Here is a 27276-nt window from a genome sequence, read left to right as displayed (position 1 = left end):
GATTTCAGATTCTCCACTCCTGCATGTCATCTCGAAGCGGCTAACGCGGCGCGATGCTTGTGAAAGAGTCGCGGCTTATTGAAGACGAGCTCAGGCATTTCATTGAAGGTGGCCTTGGTGTTGACAAAAGGAGTCTTTTGAGAGTCCAACCAATATTTACCAACGTACTTGAATCTATTGCCAGCTTTCAATATGATCAATATTGTTCATCTAGTAACCCGCCATGGCGTATCGATCCACAGATTCCTTCTCTTAGACGAGCCATGTTCAGGGCTTGTTTGCCAAGAAATGCAATTGATATGATTAAGAGCATGCATATCGCAGAGCAACTTGATATTATATGTTACCCTACTACCCTCTAAGTTAGTGCTTTGTTGCCAGGATTCTGACGTCGACATCACCAAATTACACCCGTCTCCCAATTTACATACCCGGAAGGCTCCACGAGATGGAATGCATGATGCCTTGTGCCACAGTTCCGCGCCTTCCATTAAAGAAGCCATCAAGTTTAGAATCTCGGCGATTAGCGCGCCGCATTAGAATCAGACGAGGCACCTCAATCAAACGGCAGTGGCTCAATTAGCCGCTTCCTTATTTTGTGCATTTAGGGCAGCGGGAGAAAACGTCGATATGATGATGCTATGACACGGAATCAATGCTGCACCTTGAGGGGTCGCTCACAGTACTGAAAGATATCAAATGAAGAATTGAACCATCTGGACATTTGCCTCCGTCTATTCCAACTGCCAGACTTCTCTTCTAGGCAATACTGCAGCTGAATGGCCATGCATCTCGTCCAGTGTCTATTAGCTGCCTCTTTAATCGCTGCTACCACGGCAGCTCCTCTCCTGAACCAAGAGGTCATCACCGAAACGCAACATAGGGCGTGCGTTTACGGGGCCCCGAAAAAGTATGACCACTGGACCATTCACTATCACGAGGTGAAGCCGCCATCCCAGTTCCCGATGCACTTTGTTCTCGATCCAGCATGGGTAGCGCGCCACCAAAACGTTGGAGATGCAGACGTAAGTTTTAGTTTTACCTGTGCTCGTATACATCTCCAAAGGCTACAATCTAACAAGTGCAGCATTTCTCTTTGGGCACTACCTGGGTCCCATGGGCCGAAAATAGGTGCCAGTACACCTGCAACGCGAGGAAGAAATGCGTCTCTTGGGTTGGGTATCAAAGTAATACGTTCTGGTTTACCTCTATCGCCATCATATAAACTAACTCCGGCTATCTAGCTAAGCACTCGACGCCCGAAGATGGAGAATTTTCTTGCTATTTCTTCGATGCCCTGTAAGTGTGCTGTTTGAAGTGAAATCATTCTAGCTGACGCCCTGTTAGCATTCAGCCCGAGAATATTGTGCCGCGCGCACCAGACGAACCTTTCAAACTTACGCATGCATATAACAGGCTCTGCGAGAATGATACTGAGATCTAGGTATAGGGTGACTGTGTCTCAATGGCAGCCCGGTGTAGGTGGATGGGATTGCGGGAGATTGTATGCATGGGAGGCACAGCCTTCAACAAAATGTTATCAGTAATGTAATGTCCAGGAACAAAATAATGATTAGCGTACCTTGAAGCATACCGAATTAATAACCCCATTGTACATTATTGCCGAAACGCCAATCCTTTCATGTGTTACTCCTTCTTGACACTCCCCTCGTCCTTTTCAAGGAGCTCCCTCGCCCTTCTCCACAACTCCAGCTCCATATCTCGTTCAACTTTGGTACTCCGACTGTTTAACCACCCAACGTCCAGATTTCCGATGGCTCCCATGCCATTAGGCTTCAAAGATGGCTTCACAGTGGTGTTGTGACCCTGCCGAGGTCCGCTGGATAGATTGACGATGCCCGCTTCTTCTAGTGCGAGGATTTGGCGCTTCATTCGTACATCGATACTATGGAGCGTATCAAGAAAAGTATCTGTGGCTTCCCTGAATGCGTCCTTTTGCGCTGTTGACTCTACTGATGCTGAAGGATTGCTGTCGGAGGATGCTGGAGTGGTGAGGGCGCCAAGCGCAGTGGCAGTGTGGTTCATCAGCTGGACAATGGACCGGTCGATGGAGTTGAGCTGGTGGATATTTTCTTCCAGGGTGAAAGGGACAAAGGACTCCTGGGGCTGAGAGTCTTCCTTTTCGTCTCCCATGACGATGTCCTCTGGTGACGCCATGGCAGTGAGATTGACGAGAGATTGCTCAGTTTGTGTGGTCCTGCTATGTCGGATTGTGTGATTCCCAGCTAATACTTTGGGGATTGCAGATTTGTTTTTGACGGCCACTCGAGTGATTGAGGCGTTATGGAGGATGTCAAGCGTGTGGGTATGAATAGTGTAGGTGGTTGAATTGTGCTGTTAAAGCATGGCCAAGGAACATTGAACAATTGTGGGTCCCGGTAACGCGCCGCGAATCTGATAAGATACCACGAGGCTTGTATGGCATGCTTTGTAAGTGAAGTCTCTCTGTTGGAATATTCTATAAGCTCAGAATCTTGCACAATTACTATTAAAGAGTCATTCTATTGTACCATATTTCATACTTGACGACCATAACGACGTACAGCAGCATATTTGGTTTGACTGTTGCCGAGACTGAGCAGCTGAGAGGCGCCGCTTAAACTTCGGCTATACTAACGGCTCTGATGTCTCGCGGTCTTCAGTCCTCTAAGTTTACTCTCAACATCAACCTGGTGCCTTAACCATCAAATCACAGTCGCCTTCTATCCTCTGCAACGCCCTCTTTTCCTCCGAATATCGCACACAGGCATCACAGTTGGAATCACTGGATTTGATTACACCTTGTGGAGCTCACGACTGGCACGTTTCGCCTCCCGCATACCGCTACACGACCTGGGCGTGAGATCCAGGCGCAACTTGAGCTCACTGAACCACGCTGGCACGAGTTGCATTGCGCCTCACGCCACGCAGGACGAGGATTTATTATGACATAGCTTCCAAGTCTAGGCATATTGGAAGCACATCTACCTAGCAGTACCGATCTTCGAATCCATCTCTCTCCTCAAAGACGGTGTTCACTCTCCCTCCACCATGGCTACTCAAGCGCCAACCCAGGGCGCTGGCACGGCCAACTCCTATGCAGGGCAACCAGCAACATCACCAGCTGGCCCTCCCGCCGCGACTACGGCTGCAACTGGCACCACTGGAGGTGCCATGTCAAACCAAAATCTGAACCAGATAGTACGTGGTAGCATTTGGAATTATGCCTGTTCTCACCGTGGTCCTTTCCGCGGGGGTCGCCGTCTCAAATCAAAAAGTTATTGTCCTCCACAGAAACTTGATGAGCAGCGTTCACTTGCTATGGTATGCTGCTGTCCTTCTTGTGCTACATTGCCTCAACCACTCTGTAGCATTCGATGAGCAGCGGCATCCTAAAACAAGTCTCATGTGCCATCCGTTTTCATCCACTATCCCATACCCGAGAGCTTGACTTTCTCTCTTTCATGTCTCTCCCTTTGCCCTCACAGAAGACACTCAATCGCAACTACACATCAAAACGTGTCCAATACTCAGCATCATCTCAGCTAATGACATCACTAGGTTACGGATTATTTGCTTAAGCGAGGCTTCAACCGGACAGAAGAGGTTTTCAGACAGGAGTCAAAGCATCTGGGTAATGATGGAAAACCAGTCCAGCAATTAGCAAACCTAGGTCCAAAGAAGTACTCGAGAGCGTTTCGACTCTTGAGAGACTGGGTCGAAAACAATCTCGAAATCTACAAGGTAGGTTCCTCCTCGAATGGCTTGCGCTACATGTCCGCGTGCTGAAGAGAGTTTTGCATTAGTTTGAGCTATCAAAGCTTCTCTGGCCGACGTTTGTTTACTCGTTCATCGAGCTGGTTGGAAATGGATACACAGAAGAGGGCAAGCTGTTCCTTAAAGAAATTGGCCAGCATTTCCAAGCGTCCCATGCAGATGATTTGAAGACGTTTTCGACCATCACGCTTCCGCAGCATACAAACGAGAACCCCATTACCAAATTATACAAGGAGAACAAGTATCGTATCCCCTTGAACCAACATGCGACTAGCGACCTATTCAACTTTCTTGAGCGCGAATCTGATCAAGGTGGATCCGTGATCCGACAACTACTCGTCTCATATTGTCAGATTGATTCAACAGCTCGCGGACCTATCACTCCATTCAGCTTTGAGGCGGTGTTTAGGAAGACGAAGAATCTGGAAATCGAGGAGGTGGATACTAAGGAAGGTATCCCGGGGGTCAACATCGGGCTATCCAACAAGGATATTTTGGATCCGGCGGCACCTCTGAGCCTTGGACCTCTACCGATGGATACTGATCTTCGCGATGATATCCGAGCCGAAATCGAAGACGAGGAACGGCGAAATCCCCCGGTCCCTGGCGCAACTAGCCTGATAGAAGAGCTTGACCAAAAGATCAAGCGAGAAGAGAGTGCAGATGCCCCGAGCCGAGCGGATCTACCGCTACCCCCGTCTCGCCCGCGAGATATTATGCTTGAGATGCAAAAGCTGCGAGAAAATAGAGACAGATTCAAAATCGAGGGTCGAACAGGTGGTGTGGGCGTCCCCGTCAGCGCTTGCATGTTTACATTCCACAACACATTTGGAAGGCAAGTTTTTTTACACTTCAATTGGCAAATTAAGGGCAAAGGAGACTGACTTTTGAGACAGCGTATCATGTATGGAGTTTTCTGACGACGGACAGCTCGCAGCTGTGGGTACCAGCGAATCCTATATTCGCGTCTGGTCCTTGGATGGAAAAGCTCTCCCCAGCTCAAATGCTCACGAAAAAGGCGCCAAGTTCAACAGCCGGAAGCTGATTGGACACTTTGGCCCTGTATTCGACATTTCGTTCTCCGACTCTGCTTCGGGACCTCCCCAAAAGCTGTTTGGTGATGAAGGAAGACAGAATGCGGCAATTGACGGGCGGCCGAAGTTACTACTCTCATGTTCAGCGGACGGACAAATCCGGCTGTGGTCTCTGGAATCTTGGACCTGCTTATGCGTTTACAAGTCACACGACGGACCTGTCTATAGAGCGCAATGGGGTCCACACGGACATTACTTTCTAACCGGCGGCTACGACAAGGTCGTTCGAGTGTGGATGCAGGATCATGCGTCGCCCCAGCGTCTGCTTGTTGGGCACGATACCGCCGTCTCAGCTATAGCATGGCATCCCAACGGCATGTATGTCTTTTCGGCATCAGACGAAACGGACAAGTCTGTCCGCATGTGGTCCGTGGTGACAGGGGCCTGCGTGAGAGTATTTACTGGGCACACTGAGCACGTCAGCTCTCTAGAATGCGCACCCAACGGCAAGATTCTAGCCAGCGCAGACGTTGCGGGCAATATTTTCTTCTGGGATCTAGTCAAGGGTACTCGCATCAAGCGCTCTCGCGGCCACGGCAAAGGCGGCGTCTGGTCTCTCAGCTTCAGCGTCGAGTCCAACATACTTGCCTCTGGTGGCCAAGATGGTACTGTTCGGTTGTGGGACGTCGAATCACCAGCGGATCCTCACAAAGCCGCTCAACAGGCCGGCCTTGAGGCTGCTACTGCCGGTGCCGATTTGGCGATTGGTGGTCCCAATGGAGAAGCATCAAGAATCAACGCTGGACCTTCGGGCCAACCAGCCAACACTGGAGCCACCACGGGCACCAAGAAGAAGAGCAAAGAGGTGATGATTACTCCAGATCAAATCTCTGCGTTTCCCACGAAGAAGACGCCTGTGATTAATGTCAAGTTTACTCGAATGAATCTCGTTATAGCAGGCGGATGTTACGACCCTGACCGGTAGAGCAAGGCAGGGCGTGACTGAAGCAGGTAGATGTGATGTGGGATTGTGCTGCAATTCTTGGGGTGGCATTACAACTAAACGCAAATTGCGCATCCAAGACACGACGTGGAGGTCTAGATGGCGGTAATGGCCAGTGAATTGCACGAGGTACAGGTGCCGCAAAGAGCCTGACAGAAAGCAGCAGGATAACGACGGACTCGGAATGGGTGTAATACAGCTATAGGTCTCGCTTGGTTACAGGGATAATTATTTAGAACAATACTCGATGCGTCATGATGGCAGATTAATACCGCCAGAGCATCGAATGAGGCACGAATCTGCCTGGGTAGGGAATAATGGAACGCTGGAGCTTGAGAGGCAGTCAGTCAACTTATGGTTAGGTAGCGAATAAAGGCTGTGTTTATACCCCACGCTGTTAATCAACTAAGGAAGACCTTTTCGTTTCTCGTCTATCATCATTCTTTCTGTTTATTCAATCAATTGGGCGTAATAAAATTGATAAATCACTGAGCTTGTCTTGTCTCTTATATTCATTCCCCTTCTCGCCATCCATGAAAGGCTGACGATCAGGTGGGGTGCAGCCTCGCGCCCAGGTACAGGTACCTACGCCACCGCTGACGTTGAGCAGGCGCTAGCGGGTACCGGTGTCTTGTCTCCAACCAACCCGGTACGTATGCCACTCTCAACCGGACAAGCTGCCTTGCCTTAACCTCTCAGCTCTGCCTCCAGGCCAATCCAATTCCTCCTCCTCTTCCTCCAATATCCCGCTCACAGCACCGGATTCCCGCATTCCGCAATGGACGTCGAAGAGTCGCCATGGGCTGATTCCAGCCAGACCCCCCCTGAGCCTGTCGCCGAGAGCGAGCCCGTTGCTTCCCCGCCAGCGACATCACAGGCCTCAACCTCGTCAGCGCCCCGACCTTCGCGGACGCCCCGGCGCATCGTTGCTCAACCTACGAAGCTGGAAGCCGTTGACGATCCCCTCGGGCCTCTGAGTGCCGGATCGATCCCGAATGCTGCGCTGGATGCCCCGCCCGTGCCGCCCCAGAAGGAGCAGATGGTCATCCGCACGACCATGGCGCCGCTCCAGCAGCAGAGACGGTCTGCCGATCCGCATCTGGTCGAGGACGACGATGACCTGGACAGTCCGAGAGGCCCGAGAATGCCGCCGCCTGTTGACGCTGCGAGGCCCAGTAGTGTGAAGAGCAGCACGCAGCCGAGCGTCAGCGTCGAGGAGGCATCCAAGCCCACATTTTATATCACTGTTGGAGACCCGGTCAAGATTGGAGACCTGACAAGTTCGCACATTGTGTACTCGGTGCGGACCAAGGTTAGTGTTTATCAGCTTTGATTGTCTCTCTCACATATCATGATTCCCTAGCTAAAGCAAGCTTCCCTGCCAGACCACATCCAGAGCCTACAAGCAGCCCGAATTCGAGGTCAAGCGTCGATACCGAGACTTCCTCTGGCTTTACAACACCCTGCATGGCAACAACCCCGGATACGTGGTGCCTCCGCCACCCGAGAAGCAGGCTGTTGGCCGCTTCGACAGCAACTTTGTGGAGAGCAGAAGAGCGGCGCTGGAAAAAATGCTCAACAAGACTGCCGCGCATCCCGTCCTTCAGCATGACGCTGACCTAAAACTATTCCTTGAGAGCGAGGCGTTTAACGTTGACATTAAGCACAAGGAGAGACGGGAGCCATTGCCCACTGAGAGTAAGGGAGTCTTCGGATCTCTAGGTATCAATGTCGGAGGAGGAAGCAAATTTGTCGAGCAGGACGATTGGTTCCACGATCGCAAGGTGTACCTTGATGCCTTGGAGAACCAACTCAAGGGGCTTCTCAAGGCAATGGAGGCAATGGTCAGCCAGAGAAAGATGATGGCAGAGGCTGCGGCCGACTTTTCTGCCTCTCTCCACGCACTCTCTACTGTTGAGCTCTCGCCCTCACTATCCGGTCCCCTCGACGCTCTCTCCGATCTTCAACTCACGATTCGCGATGTGTATGAGCGTCAAGCTATGCAAGATGTCCTCACCTTTGGCATCATTATTGACGAGTACATTCGCCTTATCGGATCGATTAAGCAGGCATTCAGCCAGCGCCAAAAGGGCTTCTATGCCTGGCACTCAGCCGAGTCTGAGCTGCAGAAGAAGAAGACGACGCAAGACAAGTTGCTGCGACAGGGTAAGAGCCAGCAAGACCGACTTAATCAGATGAACGCCGAGGTTCAGGAGGCAGAGAGAAAAGTTCACCAAGCTCGGCTCCTGTTTGAGGACATGGGTCGCTCCATGAGGGCTGAATTGGACCGTTTCGAAAAGGAAAAGGTAGAGGACTTCAAGAGCGGTGTTGAGACGTTCCTTGAAGGCGCTGTCGAGGCTCAGAAGGAGGTAAGTGTTGCTCTCTCTCATTACAATGACATTGTCAGGCTGACTAACATGCAAATAGTTGATTGAGAAGTGGGAGACGTTCCTGATGCAGCTAGATGCCCAGGACGACGAGTCGGCTTTCTACAGGCCGCCCGTTTACCAGCCAAAGCCTCCAGGCAACACCGTCGTTGATCGCGCTAGGGCAACTATAGATGAGGATTCAGACTAATGGAATACTTTGAAGCTGTAACCCTTTCATTACAAGGTGGAGTTTTACGGTTAGGCGAAGAGGCAATTGAATGAGAGCGAGGGGGGCTGCAGTGTGCTACTACTATTCGTATTCGTTTCAAAACTCGGAGATGCATCCCTTTTGTTATATCATACAGGCCGCTAGGCTCAAAGTGCTGTACATATTTGAACAGAGTCGATCCTCTAATCCATGCGTTTCCTCCTCTGTCTAATCTCCCTTTTTAGTTATCCACCCAATCTGTAATGTACACATCATATAAACCCATCTCATTATTTTCTTCGTGTAGGAGCCCTCTTGGGACCCGAATCCTTCATCGCACTCGTATCCTGCGGCGTATACTCCGCCAACAAATCCTCAAAGTTCAACCCAGCATCCTCCTCAACAGGCTTAGCAGCAGCGACCTCCTCAGCAGCCTCCTTCTCACCCTCCTCTACAGCCTGAGCCGTAGCATCATATCCTCTTCCGAATCGTTCTCTGAAAGCAGCCAATTTACCAGCCTCATCCAACTCGACGTTTCGCAAGCTCTTCTCGCTAGGCTGCCACAGAAGCGTGTTGCGAGTATCCTTTTGGGCGCGGTACAAGGGTAAAGGGGAGGTGGTGCGTGCGGTGTAGGTCGAGCCGTCGGAGAGCTGGATGAGCTGGGTGAATGTGTATGGCCGCCTGGGGCGGGGGATGAATGTCGCGTTTCGGGTTTGCGTGAGGGAGAGGCTGTGGATGGAGAGTGAGGATGTGGTTGTTGATGGGCGGAGGGGGGAGGATGAGAGGAGCGTTGAGGGGAGGGGGAGTTTCCCCATTTTGGGCGGTATTTTGTTGATTTGTTTGTTGAGAGATTGAATAGATTGAGTAGATGGTTCAATTGAGGAGGATCAAAGGCGGATTGCTTGGTGTCAGTGTCGCATGATTGGTGATGACCAGAGCCTTGGAGTTGTCGCAAAATTTCCGGCCCGCTGGTTGGTGTGCTTCCGTAAAGTGGCGGCACAGCGGGAACGGGCGGCTTATCGATAAGGGAATTGATCTTGTCTTGTGCCGAAGCATGTCAAAGCATCGCTTTGCCAGTCCTCTGGCTACTGCCTTTATTATTACGAATCCTTCTTTTCAATTGGGCTTTCTTTTTTTTATAGGTCCAATTCAGGAAATTTAAGAAATCAAGGCCGCATGATTCGATGAGGGCTGCTAGGGCGGTGCGACAGCTGTCGCAGCTGGGATGCTGCGGCGCAAGTCGGGTCACGGCTGGGTGTTTGGGAGATGCGCGGATGGCGATGGTGCAAAAGAGAGGGTTTTGGGCGTTGCGGTTGATGAGAGGTGTTCATGATGTTGTGGGCCATGCGCTGACCCTTGGGGAGCACGCGACTGGTATGCGATCGTCTCGAGCAGCTGCGAGTTCCAGCATAGCTTCTCAAGATGCTATATGTGAGGACACCTGGATGCTATCCTTGGATGATTCTTGGCTAACAACTTGGAAGCAATAGCTGAAAAGCCGACGTCCTTTCAACAGTCGACTCAATCTAGTCAATCGAGTCATACACTCAGTTCATGGCATACTTCGTTTCCCATACCGCCGACCGCTGATCCGACATCTCCTGCCGCCCTCTCAGAGCAAATACGATCTATTATGCGACTTCTTCCACACTCCGTCGTCGTCTGCACCTCAACACATGGACAAACTCCAAGAGCAATGACTATGTCGTCATTTACATCACTCACCCTCTCGCCAACACCATTGATATCTTTCAACATTGCCACTCCGAGCCGAACCCTCGACGCCATAATAGAAAGCCGCCACTTCAACATACACATCATGTCAGGGGATGAGTTAGGCGTGCAAGTAGCAGACAGGTTTACAAGGGGCAACACGGATGATGTGTTTGACGGGTTAGAATACGACACAAGCAAGACGGATGGAGCACCTCTGCTGAGAGGCGAGGGAATCATGTATGCTCTGAGGTGCAGGCTGTTACCCGATGAACCCACGAGGGGTCTTTTGAAAGTTCGGGATCATGTCATTGTGGTGGGAGAGGTGGTGGAAATGATACCTGGAAGCTGCGCGAACAAGTTTGGGCTGTCATATGCGGATCGAAAATATCGCCAGATTGGGAGCGTGATTTCGCAAGATTAAGAGCCGTGGGCTTCATGGAATCTGAAAGCATGTGAAAGGAACATTATAGAAACGGATAGATTGTGTACGAGTATATGTGAGGAGGCGGATGCACGGCGTCGGATGTATGAAGCTTACATGGTATTACTGTGCTGGTAGCTATAGAGTTTCACAAGGGGGTTGGTTAGATGGCATGCAAGGGGGGATTCGGGACAAGCGGGGGTTACAGCTGCCTACTAGACGAGGCAGACGGGCGCTAAGCGGTTTCTTTGATAAAATAAACGGATTTGATGAATTAAAATGGTCATCGATTGTTGGGTTGTCAAGGCAGACAAAGAGAATAGTCGATGCTCTCCAGCTGTCTTCTGTTGCCTTCGACCGGCTCCGCAAAAGGTGGGATGTTTAGCGGGCGATAAGAGTGATACCTTGATAGTATGGTGGCCTCCGTAGTGAGAGGCCCCCCTGTCAATGGTTGCTGCAGCAGTGCCCAGTTTCCATCGGAAGCCGAAACGGGGCGCTGCATTTTGCTTCCCCTCATCGTCAGCCTCGTTTTAGGGGAATGGATGGGGAGGGAGGCAAAGGGGAGACGAGACAAGGTGGAAGTTTCTAGTAGCAGCTTTGGGGGGACAAGGGGGGGCAAGACGATGAATGACAAGGGTGGTTGTTGTTGGTGGTGATGCTGTTACTGTAGTGTTGATGTACATGAAAGAAGAAGTAGAAGAATTCATTGTATTGTATTTCTCTGAGTTGGTTATCACTGAAAAAAGAGCTGCATGAAATATCCTACGGTTGCTACTCCAAAAGTCACTACTAGACAACAGACAACAGCAACAGTAACTCCATCAGACAGAAGCACAAAGAAACAAAGCATGTGGACCCTGAGCAATAGCCACAGCCCAAATCCGTCTCGCCTCTTCCCCCTCACTAAAACAGCGCCCCAAAAGCGGGCTGGCGGCTGCCTTGTGCCGCCTGAAAGTCAGAAACAGAAAGAGAGAGGCAGAAGCACGGCGAAGGTGAATTTTTCTGCTAGAAGGCTCCAGCGCTGCCCCCCCGGCCAATCAACCAATCACAGCCGCGCTCCGACCATAGAATCCCATGGAATCTCTTGCCCAAACGGCCATCGCAGCTCGTCCAGCCTTTTTTAGACGCCTCTTCCTCCTCTTCCCTTCCTTCCATCTCCTCTCTTTTTTTTTCTTCCTCATTCGCATTCTTCATTCTTCTTCTTTCTTCATCAAATACCCCCAAGCTCGAGATACAAACAACGTTTTTGCGCTTGTTCTCATTGGAGCCTCTCTTTTTCTTTTCCACAGGTGAGTTTGAACGATCGGCCAGCAGCAGCAATCTTATCATCCCACTTTCCCCTTCTAGCCTCTGTGCTTTTTTATCACCCCGCCATTTTGCTTGGGAGGAATTTCAGCCTTGCCTTGGGTTCGATCGAGTCTCTGCCTTTCCAAAGACTTTTCAAGCTTTGCATTGCATTGTGCAGAATCAGATTGGAATCTCTCTCAAGCGCTGGTGATTTTTTTTTCCCAACTGATTTTTTGGCGTTGCCTCCTCAACTTCACCCCTCCCCCGCCTACTTCCTCTCCAGCTGCATCCCAACAGCTCCTCGATTCAATCAGCTAACTCTTCTTCTTCCAACTCAGACTCACACATTTTCCGTTGATACCCTTCACCATGGCTGAGACTTTCGAGTTCCAAGCTGAGATCTCTCAGCTTCTCTCCCTCATCATCAACACCGTCTACTCCAACAAGGAGATCTTCCTGCGAGAACTTGTCTCCAACGCCTCCGATGCCTTGGACAAGATCCGCTACAAGGCGCTGTCCGACCCCAGCCAGCTCGACTCTGGCAAGGACCTGCGCATTGACATCATCCCCAACAAGGAGGCCAAGACCCTGACCATCCGTGATACCGGTATTGGTATGACCAAGGCTGTAAGTTGATGCATTCCATAACCCTATCAAACTCGCCAACCTGATGCTAACATCCAATCTCCAGGACCTTGTCAACAACCTGGGTACTATTGCCCGCTCCGGAACCAAGCAGTTCATGGAGGCCCTGACCGCCGGTGCCGACGTGTCCATGATTGGTCAATTCGGTGTTGGTTTCTACTCTGCCTACCTCGTTGCCGACCGCGTCAGCGTCGTCTCCAAGCACAACGATGACGAGCAGTACATCTGGGAGTCCAGCGCTGGTGGTACCTTCAACATCACCGCCGACACCGAGGGCGAGCAGCTCGGTCGTGGTACCGCCATCGTCCTCCACCTCAAGGACGAGCAGGCTGACTACCTGAACGAGAGCCGCATCAAGGAGGTCATCAAGAAGCACTCCGAGTTCATCAGCTACCCTATCTACCTCCACGTCCAGAAGGAGACCGAGAAGGAGGTCCCTGATGAGGATGCTACTGAGGAGACCGTCACCGAGGAGGGTGATGACAAGAAGCCCAAGGTCGAGGAGATCGATGACGAGGAGGAGGAGAAGGAGAAGAAGCCCAAGACCAAGAAGATCAAGGAGACCACCATCGAGGAGGAGGAGCTCAACAAGCAGAAGCCCATCTGGACTCGCAACCCCCAGGATATCACTCAGGAGGAGTATGCTTCCTTCTACAAGTCCCTCTCCAACGACTGGGAGGACCACCTCGGTGTCAAGCACTTCTCTGTTGAGGGTCAGCTCGAGTTCCGTGCCATCCTCTTCGTCCCCAAGCGCGCTCCCTTTGACCTGTTCGAGACCAAGAAGACCAAGAACAACATCAAGCTGTACGTCCGTCGCGTCTTCATCACTGATGACGCCACCGACCTCATCCCTGAGTGGCTCAGCTTCGTCAAGGGTGTTGTCGACTCTGAGGATCTCCCTCTCAACCTGTCTCGTGAGACTCTTCAGCAGAACAAGATCATGAAGGTCATCAAGAAGAACATTGTCAAGAAGTCTCTGGAGCTCTTCCAGGAGATTGCCGAGGACAAGGAGCAGTTCGACAAGTTTTACAGCGCCTTCTCCAAGAACCTCAAGCTTGGTATCCACGAGGACTCCCAGAACCGTGGCATCCTTGCCAAGCTCCTCCGCTTCAACTCCACCAAGTCTGGTGATGAGATGACCTCCCTGACTGACTACGTCACCCGCATGCCTGAGCACCAGAAGAACATCTACTACATCACTGGCGAGTCCCTCAAGGCCGTCCAGAAGTCTCCCTTCCTTGACGCTCTCAAGGCCAAGGGCTTCGAGGTTCTCTTCCTCGTCGATCCCATTGACGAGTACGCCATGACTCAGCTCAAGGAGTTCGAGGACAAGAAGCTTGTCGACATCACCAAGGACTTTGAGCTCGAGGAGACCGACGAGGAGAAGGCTGCCCGCGAGGCCGAGGAGAAGGAGTACGAGACCCTTGCCAAGGCTCTTAAGACTGTCCTCGGCGACAAGGTCGAGAAGGTTGTCGTCAGCGACAAGCTCGGTCTCTCCCCCTGCGCCATCCGTACCGGCCAGTTCGGTTGGTCCGCCAACATGGAGCGTATCATGAAGGCCCAGGCTCTCCGTGACACTTCCATGTCCAGCTACATGTCTTCCAAGAAGACTTTCGAGATCTCTCCCAAGTCTCCCATCATCCAGGAGCTCAAGAAGAAGGTCGAGGCTGACGGCGAGAACGACCGCACCGTCAAGTCCATTGTCCAGCTGCTGTTCGAGACCTCCCTGCTCGTCTCCGGCTTCACTATTGATGAGCCCGCTGGCTTCGCCGAGCGCATCCACAAGCTCGTCCAGCTCGGCCTCAACATTGAGGAGGACGACTCTGCCCCCATCGAGGGTGCTGCCGCTCCCGCCGACACCCCTGCCGTCGAGACTGGCGACAGCGCCATGGAGGAGGTTGACTAAATTGCCTCTTTGTGTGCACCAAGAATCGGGATAAACGGACAAAAAGTTTGATTTTTACACGATGGAGTTGAACGGTTTTAGAGCAACATGGTCTGGTCTGGACGTGGATTTTCTTTTTTATGCTTTGTTTACTATCTTAGGTGGTCCCAGGTTTAACGGACCGATGCTTTTACCCCATAGTGCCCTTGATATCCCCTCATAAGAGGCGAGGGAGGGCGTAATTTAGCCCAGTCTATGAGAAATGAATAAATGGAATGGACAATGACTTTTTCCTGACGACGTGATGTAATGTGATGTGATGACCCTAGTGATGACTGCATTTTGTCTATGAGTGATAGATGACGCAAATGTCTTATATAACAGTGATTCAGTCCTCCGTACTGTACAGCTTGATCCATTGATTTACACACTATGCGCAAACATGTTGGTTAACTATCAAGTGATCAATTAAAGCAAAACAAGAAGCATGTGATATTTATACTACGTAGGGTAGTATTCAGCAAAACATCGTGAGATGTATGTATTTACGCCTGTAGAGAGTAACGAAAAAAGAAAACACGCCGCCAATGATACATGTATATCCAAACACGCAATGAACAAAAGAAATACAGAAGAAGAAGAAGTAGCCTCTCCCCGTTTATGGACACAAAGGAAAAGGAAAGGAAAAATCGCAGAACCAGTCTGGAAATAATGTACGATACGATATGCCTTATGTAACTGCTGCAAAAAGAGGTATGAAAAAGTAAAATGCTAATGAGTGTGTTGAGTATGGGTTTGAGGTAGGTAGGTGTGTTGATGTGTGTTGAGTTGGGTGTTGTGTTGTTTAGAGGAGGACGTAGAGTGCGCAGATCTAATTATCACTTTGTGTTAGCTTCTGTAATATTCAAGTGATATAGGAGGTTGAAATGTTTTTTGTTTTTTGCGACTTACCAGGCTGAGACCTAGGATCATGGAGCACCAGAAGCAGACATTGTTGAGCGTCTTGCGGCCCCTGACCCAGCGCGTCCGCTGCAGCATAACAATAGGCAGCTGCAGCATCTGACACACAAAGCCATATCCGCGAATCTTCTTTGTAATACAAGCCATGACAATCTCATGCCCAACGGCAGAGATGAGGAAAGTAATAAAGGTGGCAAAGGCCTTGCCGGTATGCGGGCGCGAGGCGCTGTAGACGTGGCGGCGCAAGAAGGAGTAGACAGGGACATTCCACTCGCGCGAAAACTCCATCCAGTCGGTCGAGTTCCACCAGTCGGCGTAAAAGTGGCGGTCGGCGAAGCAGGTGATTTCGGCAAAGGCGCCGAGGACGTACTCGAAGATGACGAGGAAGACGAGGAGGAAGGTGAGCATGAAGGGGAAGAGCAGCCAGGAGATTGTCTCGGCGAGGATGAGGCCGGACTCGAGGGCTACTGAGGACGAGGAATCGACGAGGTGGGCGGAGGCGACGAGGTCGAGACGGCGGGAGGCGTCGACGAGGACGGGGAAGATGTACTCCTCGGAGATGACGGTGAGGAGGAAGATGCAGCCAAAGGTGGCGATGATCTTGGAGACGAGGGCGGTCCAGTTGATGGCCGGGGTGCGCGGGTACTCGATCTCGTAGCAGAGCGTCGGGCAGCAGAGGTAGTCGAGGTAGTTGGCCCAGGTGACGTTGCGCGGGTACGTGACGTTGCCCATGGGGCTGGTAAGCTCGCGGGCGAGGTCTTCACGTAGGGTGTCGATTTCGTCGGCGCTGGTGGGCTCGGGCTCTGTTTCGGTTTCAGGGGCAGTAGAGGGAGCAGCAGCAACAGCAGCGTGGCCGTTGGTGCCGTTGACGCCCTTGTTGTCGAGGCTTCCCTGCTGGCGATGATGCTGCTTCTTCTTAGGCTTAGAGGTGTCCTTGTCCTCCTCCACGGGGCGAGGCATGGGGATTCCTGATACGCTGCCCTTGCGGTGGTCGGCGCTGGGGTAGAGGTAGGCCGGCCTGCGGTCTGCTCTCGACGGGTTCGGCTCGTCCAGGCTGCGCAGTCGCTTCTCCGTTTCTGACAGATGGCCATTGTAAAAGGCGTACGAGTGCATCTTCATGAGCAGCACCATTGTGTGCAGCAGCAGACAGACTTGAGCGGTCCACGCCCAGTCCAGCCAGAACGGCACAATGACCCAAAACGCCAGCCACACGACCTGGTAGATGCTCTGGATCGCCATTCCTCCCCTACTCCAGCCCCAGACGCCTCCCATGGGGTTCCTACGCACCCAGCGATGCAGCGGCAAGCTGACGGCGGTGGTGGCGACCATGAGGAAGTCGGCAATGGCCAGGTGCCACAGCTTGTCGGCGAAGAGGCCCCAGATCTGGACGCGCAGGGGGTATCCGGTGTCCTTCCAGTTGCGCAGCATGGTAGTGATGCCCATGATGGCCAGGCCGATCCAGAAGAGGTTGAAGAAGCCATGGAAGTCGCGGTAGTCGCTGGAGGGGTCGAAGTGGGAGACGCGCGAGGAGAATTCGATGGTAGGGAAGATGCGATGGCGCTGCTCGGCGCGGACGAGCTTGCGGGCGGAGGAGAGGGATTTGGTCGAGGGGGGAGCGTTGTCTGAGACGGGTGTTGAGCGGCCGCTGTTTTAATTGTGTCAGTTGGTGTATTCTTTGGGAGGGAGATGATGATGAAGACGAGGAAGAGGAAGAGGAAGAGGAGCAAGAGAGGCATCAACTCACCTCGTCGTGGCACTGCCTACGCTGCCATTGCTGTCGCCCGTGGGCAAACCTAGGAGGTGATTGTCGCCATCAGTCGAGGATGCGCGCGACACTTGAGCATGCAGCGGCTTGTGGATTCTCGCCCGCAGCACGTTGTCGGCGTAGCTGTCGAAGTGGCTGTGGCCATTGGCCAGGACGTCTATTGATGTCATGATGCGCCAACCAGGAGCCGTGATGTCCTCATCCGGCGGTTTCTATCCAGTCGCTGTTGTTTCTCGACAAAGGGTTCGGTAGATGCAAGCAGTTAAAGAAGAAAGAAAGAAAGCCTCGTATTATAATTTCCTTCTTTTTTGTCGCAAATTCGCAAATCCTTCAGGAGGCGCGGCAGCACCGAAATCGTTTGCGTTTGGTGGATATGGAGACAAGGCAGAGTCGCAAGTCGCAGGTTAAGACAGATATAGGAGGTAGTACCAGCTTTCCGGGCCTGGAGATTATATCGCTTGCATCAATGCGGACCGGGGTTGGATTCGAGAAGATGGAGCTTTTCGTTTCAGCGCAGTAATAAAAATAAGAATAGTAATAACAAGCAAGCAAAGAGATGCGCGACTGTACAACTGCAGAGCTCGCTAAAATATTAGATACGATGGGCGGTGATTGTTGGATGAGAAATTAGATGAAGCATAAATAGAACCACTGAGGACACAAGAACAGGGCAAAGAGGCAAAAAACGAGGTACCGCATACAGTACGTCACTGGGCCCCTCGCTGCCCCCACTTTCTGACGCCGACGAAATGGAGGTTTGCTTTGAAAGAGGAAATAAAGAGGGTGCATTGCATTGGATGATATAAGGTTAGTGGTTAGGGAGCTGGCTGGCACTAGAACAGTCTACTGTCAAGCCTGTCATGGGAATAAGCATCAATCAATCAATGTCGCATTGTCTTTGAAATAAAACGGTCAACTAGCACTATAATACAGTGGCTTCTCTTCTATTCAAACAACCATCAAATACAACACAATACAACATATCAATCAATCAATACTACATTAGTACTTACACACACACCCCGGACAACGGACTCAATCCTCCCCCCGTATCTAATAAAATAATCACGGACAATCAATCCATCATCCAAGTACCGCAACATATCCTCCGTTAGCCCTTCTCCAATCCCATTCCCCCCCCTATCCGCGTACCGGTACCCGGCACTCCGTTTCCTCCGTCCCATCGCCACCCGACTCTTCCGACCTCCCGAGGCTTTCTTCCTTTCTTCCCCATACTCCGTACACCAACTTTATTTTCTTTCTCTTACCCATACACACCACTTTATTTTTCTTCGAGCTCGGCAACACGCAGCCCATCGCACCATTGTTGTGAAATCACGCTTACTTACTCTGACTAAAATAATAACCATGGTGTGCATCCCATCCCTCTTGGATGATAGACTATGTATGCGAATCGGCGATAATCATGTAATGTAATACAGCTGCCTAGGCCGTGCGTGCTCTTTCGGACTCCTTCAGGGTCCGTGTCGTCTTACGCGCATCATGTACGACATGCATGGGTGCTTATTCCACCAAATTCTACTCGATTCACACACAGCACATTATTGCAATCATCAAACAAACCCGATATAGTAATCAGAACAAAGATATATATACGTATTATAAGAAAGACTCTCATGTAAATAACGTAACGTCCATGCAATGCACGCTCATCTATAACATAACTAAAACTCCCATCACCCCAATGCCATAACGCTGAAAAGAAAAGAAACAGAAGAAGAAAAAGGCACTACTCCAAGTCATAACCATGTAAATGCTCCCGTCCAATGCCTTCATACACGCATATCCATGAAATATCGCCCTCGCAAAAGCGCTCCCTCTTGTCTCCCATATGTATCCTTGATGCAAATGCAAACACGCCCTGCACAAATCACATGAAAAAGATAAAAAATACTCCCTTCAATGGAAGAAAACCGGGCTGTCCGGCATCCTCCTCCGGTCAGACAAGGTCCGTAAAACAGCCCACTTTCGCCGAACCTCCCGATCGATCAAAAACAGCAAAAGCCTCGGCTCACCGAGCTTCCCCGGCCCAAAAACTTCCGCTGAGTCAAAAGGGGAAAAACTCTAAGTCACCCCATTCGGATTTTCTTTCACTGCATGGTAGTCCGCGGAATCTGCTTCCGCTTCTCCGTCATCACGGATCCCTGACGTACCGACTATGCACCGTAAACGTCCATGGCATGTGCAGCCACCACTCGCCCCGCAGATACTGCAGATACGTGCGGTACCACTGCGCGTCTTGGCTACCAATGAAGAGCAGATAGCTGTGTCTCTCCAGTTTCTCCACGAACTTCTCTAGCCCATCCTGAACCTGCGAGCGTCTCTCCTCGCTCCGCTGGTTTTCCACGTCGTCGGCCTGCCATCCGGGGTCCACCACGGGGTCCACCTCCCGCACAATGTGCAGCGTCTGCCGGAGCGCCCGAACGGGCCGCGGGAACAGCAGTTGCAGGTAGCCTCCGGACGATGCTCGCGAGCGCTTCTCGCGGTACGGCACCGAGCCCGTCAGCGTCTTGCGCTTGGCAAAGTCCTTGGCCTTGTAGTAGTACACGTCGTCCACCAAGTTTGTGTTGAGCCACATGGTCACCATCTTCTCAATCGTCGCGTTCAGGTCCGATCCGGTCCTCCGCAGGTCGCTGGCGTACACCACCCGGGACGTCATGAGCTTGTACTCCAGCTCCAGCAGGTGGAGCTGTAGCCGCATGATGGGCTCGTCTCCAATCAGGAAGCTGTCGCTGAGCCGAGGCGTCGACGGCCTCCACTTGCCGCTCATGAAGCTCTTCATCGAAGTATTCGACGTGGACGACTCGGCTGAGTGCGCCGACGGCGTCGGGCTCGGCTCCCTGTGAATCGTAGCTGGTCTCCTAATATCCCTGGTGTAGTTGACGCACAGAAAAAAGTCCTGGTACGGCTGCCCCGTCCGTTTCGTAGGATTCCGCTGAATGGCGTCCCGGCCTCGCTGCGCCGCCACGTGAAAGTCGGTGCCTTTAATCAGTAGCTCGTTGTAAAAGGCTTCGAGGTACGTCGCCACGGTCTGCCAGTGCACGTAGAACCACATGGCAGACACGTTGTGGACGCCACGCTCGAGAAAGATGTGGGCCAGGTTTGTTGACGGGCCCGATCGGTTGTACGCCGAGAGGCACGCATTCAGAACCACGTTCTCGACATGATAGTCGGCCAGCACCTTGGCGACATCTGATGCCTTGGCGAGATGAGTCTGTGGAACTTGGTTTACGTGCGAGCTGAGGCCTAGAGGCTTCTTGGCAAACAGAAGCCAAGGCATTTGCCGGCCGTACCTACGTGCCACTGGTTAAGTCATTGAAACCCTTTGGGAACGTCAAGACGGCATAACTTACTCATCATCCATGATCCTTCCGTGAAGGTCAAAGTGGACCAAGTTAAACTGCACTCCATGGCTAGCCCTCACCTTCAGATGCTCATCCAGCTCCTCTATACTGCCCGGCCGCACCACCTCCAGCAGCAACCGGCTCCTCAGCTTCTTCTGCACATTCATCAACGGCCACTGAGCCAAATCAGGCTCCGGGTCACGGTCAGCCCCGGACCGGCTGAAGTCGCGGGCAATCACCAGCAGCACGTAAAACGAACCGTTGGGGTTGACTTGTACACTCGACAACGACCGTGGCGGTCCCAGTGGTCGAGCTAGCTGGCTGGCAAAGTCACTCACCCGTGTCACTCTCAATCGCAGGTTCCGCATCAGCGGGCTCCTGACAGATTCGAGAAGCTCCCAGGCAAGGCAGTGGATGCCTCCGGCCTTGTTAATGGACTTTTCATCTTCGTGGGAGTCATAATGTTCAACAACGACGAGCTGGACCTCGGTACTACCCGTACGAAGCACTCTCGGCCGCAAGAGGCCCAGTTGGGCGAGCAGAATCTCCCCATATGCATGTATGCGATGCTCTGCCAGCGATACGCCATCCGTGCCGCTGTCCTCGAGCTCCAGGCTCTGCAGGCTCCAATGCTGACGGTCCGAGTTACGGAGATAGTCCTCAAAGATGTCTTTGTACTCCGCCTCGAGGAACGGATCTGTGATGGTGATGGTACTCTCTGGTTGTTTGTTGACCTGAATGGTGACATCCCATGACCGCCTGCCATCGGGCCCTGCTACCTCGTGGGGGCGACTCGATTGCCGCACGTATACGACGTCCATGTCCCGATCCCAGGTCGTCTCAGCCAAGGGGAACAATCCCGCGACCGCATATTCTGCTGGATCCGTCTCCTGCTGCCTGTTGTTTCCAGCAATCGTGGGTATATCCGCTGTCGTGTATGCTATCGTCGATTTTGCCGCTTATACCGTTGGCTACTTGCTGCTCCAGCTATTATTTCGACTGCCTGCTGTCTAGAGCAACGTAGTCAAGACAATAAGCTCCAGCGTAGAGCTCGACCTCCTCTTCAATCCAAGCTCAGAGCTTCGAGTAACCCGCCTCCACTTGTCCTCTCCGCAGCAGCAAGAGTATGTGTAACGTTGTCCGTGTTATTATAGTGTTGTCCTCTTCGTTCCCAACCGGACCATGTCTCGTATTCTATCGCTTCAGCTCGAATCGTTTCCGCAAATCGTGGTCGGTAATTCTATATCCACGCCTCCACAGGTTGTTGGAAGAGTGCTTCGTTGGATCCGGTATCAATGCCCTACCCATACCGCAAAACAGCCCCCGTTAGCAAATCCCAGCAGAAATCCCAAAGTAAGAATCCTCGTAGCTGCAGGGCCAGAACTCACGATTGCGTGCTCCAAAGTCACCAAGATCAAATGCAATGCAATGCAATGCAAGAAGAAGAAGAAAAAAAAAACAAGACACGCGCCAGGTTGGGCCAGGGAGAGAAATCGCTGGAGAAACAGCGTCTCAGCAAGTGCCGTGTGCCTGGCAGGGGTGATAAATGCGCTGTAACCAACTTGCATGCACTAACCCCAGTCCCAAACATCCAATCCGCTAACAGATTCCCCCCAAATTCTCCATTCTGCATTTCTAGTCAATTCTCCAGCTCGGATGTGTCTTTGCTCAGCCTCTCTCCAGCCATCCAATACTACATCATTCCATCGGTGAAGGAAAAAAAGGACGGCAGAGCATTTGGATGGCAAAATACTGCCTAGCAGCCACGACAACGATCCGCGCTCCAGGCATCCCTCACTACTATACCGTCCATGTGATCAAACAACACATTACTACAGCAGTAGAATGCCCTATCAAATGCAGCAGCCTCACTTTCTTCCCTTTGCTCATGACTTCCTACAAGCATCAATTCAGCCGCAGATATGCCTCGATTTACAAAAGGGAGGACGCGTAGGGCAGCCCTGAAAATCCCATCAAGATAAAACATCCAATACCCGTGTCTCGTCTCACTTTTAGAGGATTTCCCATTGTCTGAGTGCCACGTGGATGACCTTCTCCAAAATTGGGAAGCTTAGAGTTTGATAGCGGGCTAAGTTGAGAGCGTAGATAAAGTGTAAACCGCAACCACATGAACACCGTAGCAGATTTAGTAGATTTACAGCTTCAGTAGACCATGAGTAAGCTACTTAGTATGGAAGACGTAATAAAACAAAGTTTTCAATCCGTCACCAACGAAACCAACGCTTGATGGGATTCACACCTTTACTACGATAGAATGATGGGCCATCCCACCGCATCGTGATGCTTCAATCCCGCAGTATAAAAGTTCAAATTGGATATAATGTATCGGTACCTCGTCTATCAGTCCCGCCCGCTAACAACAAAAAACAGCAAAAAACAGCAAAAACAAAAACAACGCAAAAAATCAATCTATACTCAACCAAATCTACAAAAAATTCACATCATCTCAAGACATCCTTGCACACATCACCATAGGTAGGTAGAGGAAGAGGAAAAGACCAGGCACACAGCTGCTTTTCTCCAAAGTTTGAGGGGATTCAAGTTTCTTCTCAAAGATACCTAAAAACGCGAAGAAAAAAAACAAAGAAAAAAAAAAGCCCTCCCCCTTTCCGCTCCGGCGCCAAGAACACCCTTCTCTTGTTCGAATGGTAGTAATAAAAAAACAAATTTCAAGATAGGGTCAAGTTGAAGAAAGCCACCTCTTCTCGCAAACAGTAAAAAAAGACACAAAAACGCAACGCAATACAGATAATAAAAAAAAGGAGAGGAATTAACAAAGATTGACGGGTCGAACGATAGGAACGGAAACCAGAATCTGTAGGATTCCACAAGTACACAAGGTGGCAGCCCGCCCGAGTAAGGCTCCTCGCTTGCGTATAAAGATAGATGACGTGTCTTTCTTCCACCTCTTTGCCACGTATGTTCCAGCTTTCGTCTAGGTTCCAACTCGGGGCTCGACCGGGGATTGGTTGTTCGCAAGGACAAATAAAAAGACAAGGAAAGGAAAAAATAGATCAAGTCGCTAGGTAATCAGTTGGTCGACAAGTTGTTGCTGCTGTTTAACAAGAAAAAGAATAAATGTTGCCGGCTAAGTCAAACAGCTTTTTGGGGGTAGTTTCGTAACGTCGTAAAGGGGGAAGAGAAAGCGGGTTGTGAGAAAGAATAAAAAAGAGTGTTCTCTCGATATGTACGGATTAGTTGGTTTGTGCTCTCTGATAGTTGTCTAGTTTATAATAACATGTAGTAAGTTGCTAAAAAAAGCAGAAGAATGCCTGCATCGTTGTATGTGGTTTTGCGAATGTCCTGGTTTTACATGATGACGCAGCAGCCACAGCCTCCTTTCTGGTCCTGGTCGTCTGGAACATCGGGGATCCTCTGGGTGCTCTGGGCCTTTTCGCTGAGCTGGCTCTGGGACTGCGCCGTTCCTTGTGTTCCTTGTGGCGTCATGGGGGGCCGCTGGCCAGGCAGAGGGCTCTTTGGCGGCTGAATGTCTGAAATCTTGGGCATGGTGGAATAGGATGAGCCCAGTCGCGCCTGGGGCGGGCTCTTGGGAGCCTCTGCCTTGAGCGGCCACTCGTCCGTCTGGCCTGGCGCATCGTGGATCTGCATGTCTTCCTCGGCCGGGGGTTCCTGCTTGGCCGCCTCTTCCAGCGGCGCAGAGTTCTCTCGGAAAATCGGCAGCACGTTGTCGTTCAAGGGCCGGAAGTCCTTGTCGTAAGCATCGCCAAACTTGCCCTCCTGCTCCCACTTCTCTTGCATAAGTCTCTTGGCGACGGTGGGTATGATTTGCTGATCGGGGGGGAGGCGAGGGTCGGGTCTGTAGCTGTCCACCATCCACGGCGGGTTGCCCTCGGGCTGCTTCTTGAGAGTGGCCTCTCCAGAGCGGGTGCTGGGTCGTGCGTTGCTGTTCGTCGAATCCTTGCTAGGGCCTGATCGAGTCTTGGGTCGTCCGGCAGCCTTGTTCGGCTTCGAGTTGACAGGCTCCGAGTTCTTTCGGCTCGCAGCTGTCGGTTTCTTGGGCGAGGATTCCGTGGTGGATCGCTGCACCGGCTTGGGCTTCTCAGCCTTTTCAATCGGGGCACTAGGAGCCAACTCTCTGAGGGTGGCACTACCACTCCTAGAGCGTGTCTGTAGATGTCGTTAGTACATGTTTTAGTATCATAATGTTGCTGTGTGTCCGACTGACCTTGAAGACCGGTATCCTTGAACCAGCCTTGGCGTTTGCCGCAGCCGAGGCATTTCCCTCTTCGATCGCCTCGTCCGGAACCTTGAGATCCCAAGGCGACGTCGGGGTATCTGCAGACTCGGGTGTCTGGTCCTGCTTGGACCGGATGTGCTCCGAGGCGTCGGTGCCTCTCCGAGCACTCTTATCCCGCCGCTGCTTGCTGGGGGCCCGTGACCTGGGGATGAAGCCAGCTGCCTGCAGCTCCTCGCTTTCTATCTGCGCCAGCTTGTCGCGGTGAATCCATTTCGATTCCACCTCCTGGCCGACGGTGGAATCCGCGCGCCCACGCTGGAACTGGACGTCGTCCGTCTCCGGCTCACCGGTGGACCAATTTGACCGGATGTTGTCGAACTCGGGCGACTGCACGCCGCTCTCTGCGTGTGCGTCCCATCGAGGGGTGGACACCTCGTCGGCGGGCATCTTTCGTGAGTCGAAGTGGTTGGAGTTTCCGTTAGTTCGTGGTGCTGCGTCGTCGTCGTAGTATCCGGCGCCCGTCTCGCCATACGCCTCCTGAAAGGGTTGCAGGTTAGTCGGCAAGCATTCCAATAGAGTCAAGTCCCAGCAAACCATCAAGTCATGCGGCCATGCAGCGCCTCACAAGATCGGCATGTGGCGCTCCTACTCCTAGGACAAAAGTTGTTTGTCGTCAACTTACTTCATGATGGTCCCGGTACCTCCACGATGGTTCGTCGCCATGGCTGCTGCTCGGTGGCGTCAGTGCTGTGGGAGCGCCCCGAGCCGCTGAAATGGCAGCCATAGTGGTAGCCGAGCTGAAGAGTGTACCAGTAACGTTTCCCCCCTTTTTCTTAGTGATGGCAAAATCGGATGCGGGATCGAGTCAGTGAAGCGGAAGCGGTGCGGTAGATGTGAAAAGGACAAGAATAAAAAATGATGGATCGAATGACAAGTTGAGAATGGAAAAAAAAAAAATGGAAGTGTGGTTGGTAGTGGCGGTCAAAGTGGTCGATTGTCGCGTCGACTAAATTCACCAAGCCTCGTGGAGTCGGTTTGTCGCGATGCTCCCCTGAGACATGGGGTATTTTTCTTTTTTTCTTTTTTTCTCTTTTCTTTTTTTGGAATTTTCTTGCTTTGTCTAAAACGAGTGAAAGGGCTGGAAACGGAAACGGAAACGAACAAGGTCAAAGCTCAGGCGGACGGAAGCTCTCTTGACAACGCAATGGCAGTCAAGCTGGCTGGCCGCAGTCGCCGCAAATGGCCAGACAATGAGCTTCAACCGAAGAAGAAGATGACGAGAAGTCGGAGTCTGCAGCGTCGTCGCAGTGGTCGATAGTAGTACTCGTAGTAGTACACTCAAGTAATCTCGGAGAAGGGGGAAGAAGGCGGGCTAGAGGCACAAGTTGGCGATGCGGGTGGTGTGGTTGGCTGGTTGGGGGCAGCTAACGGCTAGCGAGGTGCGCTACGGGCGGTGCTGCTAACATTGAAAGGGGAAACGCAGTGCCGTGATGAATTGGAGTGAATTGTAAGAGCTCTTGAGCTTGCTTGCACGCACATCGAGTACCGGTACCTCGGTCTGCTCAGCAACACACATCCATTATCAAGTAACTCGTAACTCGTACTGGTCACCCACGCAAATTTGATCATGGATGCCTTCAATGCGTTCAAGGGTTTGATGTATTTTTCCTGCTGCAAAACCCGGCCAAGCCGCAGCTTTGGAGCGACTCACCCGCCGTTGGCTCCAGGCCTGTGGCCCACCCGCTCATTTGCCAGGAGGCGCCAGGTCGATTCGGGCTATTTGGCGACATGGGTTGATATCATCAGTGGAACTCAAAGGTGATTGCCGTCGACTGTCTTTTGATTACCATGATGCAGAAGCTTTCTCGTTGGTGGGGGGTTCTTCCAATGTTAATTTTTGCTCTTCCACCTCGTCGAAACCTTGTTTGTTTCCCCCTGCCTTGTCATGTGGTGAGGAGGGCATCAAGCTGAGAAGAGGATTCTTCACGGTGTCTGGTGTAAGTCGAACATCCAGTCAGCCATCATGGAATTGAATGGCTGGGCTGGACCCATTTGATGGCTTGGCTACAGGGCCCTGTCGCCTGTTTCCAGTGGGCAAGGACCCCTGCTGGGACTCTTGTTACTGGAGCACATCCGCGTTGGTTACTTGACGGGCGGTACTCGTTCTTGTAGCAGCAAGCTGGAGCCATTCTGCGACATTGCAACCTCCTCTCCTCCTCAAAGCCCCAATCACATCAACGACCCGCGATATCTACCATCACCATCATGCCATTCACCAACAGTAAAGACATCAATGGAAGAGTGAATTTATCGTACCGCTTTCCCCCGGCAACTGCTTAAGTGGCAGCATCAGCCCAGCGCTGCATGTACAAGTACGTACATACGTGTGGCGGCTACCGTATTGCCCCAGACGACCAGGTCAACCCCGGCCATGCCATGGTCACCTGCAACCAGGGAATACTCGAGCATACCTGCATGGTTGTGCTTACATGGGCGCACCTACGAGGTAACTGATACTACCAGCACGAGGCAGTAACTCGAGTGGCTGCGTATCGGTACATGCGTTTGCCGTGCTGTTACCGTACAAGGAATTCTTGTTGTGCTGCGAGTGTGTACCCTCCG

At 51.9% G+C, this 27276-nt stretch overlaps 10 protein-coding genes across 10 annotated transcripts; 5 read left to right on the top strand and 5 right to left on the bottom strand.

Moving 5' to 3' along the window:
- The first annotated feature begins 574 nt into the window (after window positions 1-574).
- Window positions 575-1628, top strand: M431DRAFT_511299 (hypothetical protein). Its single transcript, XM_024919625.1, has 4 exons — window positions 575-1025; window positions 1088-1187; window positions 1245-1299; window positions 1348-1628. Exons 1-4 carry the CDS (start codon window positions 780-782, stop codon window positions 1442-1444), a joined length of 498 nt encoding a protein of 165 aa, XP_024770849.1. The 5' UTR covers window positions 575-779; the 3' UTR covers window positions 1445-1628.
- Window positions 1629-1647: 19 nt separating this feature from the next.
- M431DRAFT_93379 (hypothetical protein) lies at window positions 1648-2154 on the bottom strand (the record flags this gene model as incomplete). The annotated part of the gene is made up of 1 exon (XM_024924472.1): window positions 1648-2154. The coding sequence occupies one exon, from the start codon at window positions 2152-2154 to the stop codon at window positions 1648-1650; it is 507 nt and encodes a 168-aa protein (XP_024770848.1).
- A 538-nt stretch (window positions 2155-2692) lies between these two features.
- M431DRAFT_511296 (hypothetical protein) lies at window positions 2693-6225 on the top strand. Its single transcript, XM_024919624.1, has 4 exons — window positions 2693-3201; window positions 3562-3744; window positions 3807-4612; window positions 4674-6225. The coding sequence occupies exons 1-4, from the start codon at window positions 3052-3054 to the stop codon at window positions 5794-5796; spliced, it is 2262 nt and encodes a 753-aa protein (XP_024770847.1). The 5' UTR covers window positions 2693-3051; the 3' UTR covers window positions 5797-6225.
- A 367-nt stretch (window positions 6226-6592) lies between these two features.
- Window positions 6593-8391, top strand: M431DRAFT_498427 (hypothetical protein; the record flags this gene model as incomplete). Its single annotated transcript, XM_024917689.1, has 3 exons — window positions 6593-7126; window positions 7200-8183; window positions 8242-8391. 3 exons carry the CDS (start codon window positions 6593-6595, stop codon window positions 8389-8391), a joined length of 1668 nt encoding a protein of 555 aa, XP_024770846.1.
- A 290-nt stretch (window positions 8392-8681) lies between these two features.
- M431DRAFT_93882 (hypothetical protein) lies at window positions 8682-9206 on the bottom strand (the record flags this gene model as incomplete). The annotated part of the gene is made up of 1 exon (XM_024924526.1): window positions 8682-9206. The coding sequence occupies one exon, from the start codon at window positions 9204-9206 to the stop codon at window positions 8682-8684; it is 525 nt and encodes a 174-aa protein (XP_024770845.1).
- Window positions 9207-9767: 561 nt separating this feature from the next.
- On the top strand, window positions 9768-10528 carry M431DRAFT_498425 (hypothetical protein; the record flags this gene model as incomplete). The annotated part of the gene is made up of 2 exons (XM_024917688.1): window positions 9768-9822; window positions 9876-10528. The coding sequence occupies 2 exons, from the start codon at window positions 9768-9770 to the stop codon at window positions 10526-10528; spliced, it is 708 nt and encodes a 235-aa protein (XP_024770844.1).
- Window positions 10529-12184: 1656 nt separating this feature from the next.
- M431DRAFT_93459 (hypothetical protein) lies at window positions 12185-14366 on the top strand (the record flags this gene model as incomplete). The annotated part of the gene is made up of 2 exons (XM_024924478.1): window positions 12185-12442; window positions 12507-14366. 2 exons carry the CDS (start codon window positions 12185-12187, stop codon window positions 14364-14366), a joined length of 2118 nt encoding a protein of 705 aa, XP_024770843.1.
- An 823-nt stretch (window positions 14367-15189) lies between these two features.
- On the bottom strand, window positions 15190-17240 carry M431DRAFT_93923 (hypothetical protein; the record flags this gene model as incomplete). The annotated part of the gene is made up of 3 exons (XM_024924530.1): window positions 15190-15216; window positions 15297-16950; window positions 17050-17240. The coding sequence occupies 3 exons, from the start codon at window positions 17238-17240 to the stop codon at window positions 15190-15192; spliced, it is 1872 nt and encodes a 623-aa protein (XP_024770842.1).
- Window positions 17241-19225: 1985 nt separating this feature from the next.
- Window positions 19226-21256, bottom strand: M431DRAFT_485037 (hypothetical protein; the record flags this gene model as incomplete). The annotated part of the gene is made up of 2 exons (XM_024916247.1): window positions 19226-20384; window positions 20445-21256. The coding sequence occupies 2 exons, from the start codon at window positions 21254-21256 to the stop codon at window positions 19226-19228; spliced, it is 1971 nt and encodes a 656-aa protein (XP_024770841.1).
- Window positions 21257-23765: 2509 nt separating this feature from the next.
- Window positions 23766-25438, bottom strand: M431DRAFT_485036 (hypothetical protein; the record flags this gene model as incomplete). The annotated part of the gene is made up of 3 exons (XM_024916246.1): window positions 23766-24584; window positions 24643-25191; window positions 25337-25438. The coding sequence occupies 3 exons, from the start codon at window positions 25436-25438 to the stop codon at window positions 23766-23768; spliced, it is 1470 nt and encodes a 489-aa protein (XP_024770840.1).
- Window positions 25439-27276: the final 1838 nt, after the last annotated feature.

Source organism: Trichoderma harzianum (genome assembly GCF_003025095.1).
Source record: "Trichoderma harzianum CBS 226.95 unplaced genomic scaffold M431scaffold_12, whole genome shotgun sequence".
NCBI lineage: Eukaryota > Fungi > Ascomycota > Sordariomycetes > Hypocreales > Hypocreaceae > Trichoderma > Trichoderma harzianum.
The sequence above is the reverse complement of the archived record's forward strand: the minus strand, read 5'-3'. Positions and strand labels throughout refer to the sequence as shown.

Coding starts and splice junctions, on each gene's coding strand:
- M431DRAFT_511299 (XM_024919625.1), top strand. CDS start 780: ATGGCCATGCATCTCGTCCAGTGTCTATTAGCTGCCTCTTTAATCGCT. Junction 1,026..1,087: donor AAAACGTTGGAGATGCAGAC/GTAAGTTTTAGT, acceptor TAACAAGTGCAG/CATTTCTCTTTGGGCACTAC. Junction 1,300..1,347: donor TGCTATTTCTTCGATGCCCT/GTAAGTGTGCTG, acceptor ACGCCCTGTTAG/CATTCAGCCCGAGAATATTG.
- M431DRAFT_511296 (XM_024919624.1), top strand. CDS start 3,052: ATGGCTACTCAAGCGCCAACCCAGGGCGCTGGCACGGCCAACTCCTAT. Junction 3,202..3,561: donor ACCAAAATCTGAACCAGATA/GTACGTGGTAGC, acceptor TGACATCACTAG/GTTACGGATTATTTGCTTAA. Junction 3,745..3,806: donor ACAATCTCGAAATCTACAAG/GTAGGTTCCTCC, acceptor GTTTTGCATTAG/TTTGAGCTATCAAAGCTTCT.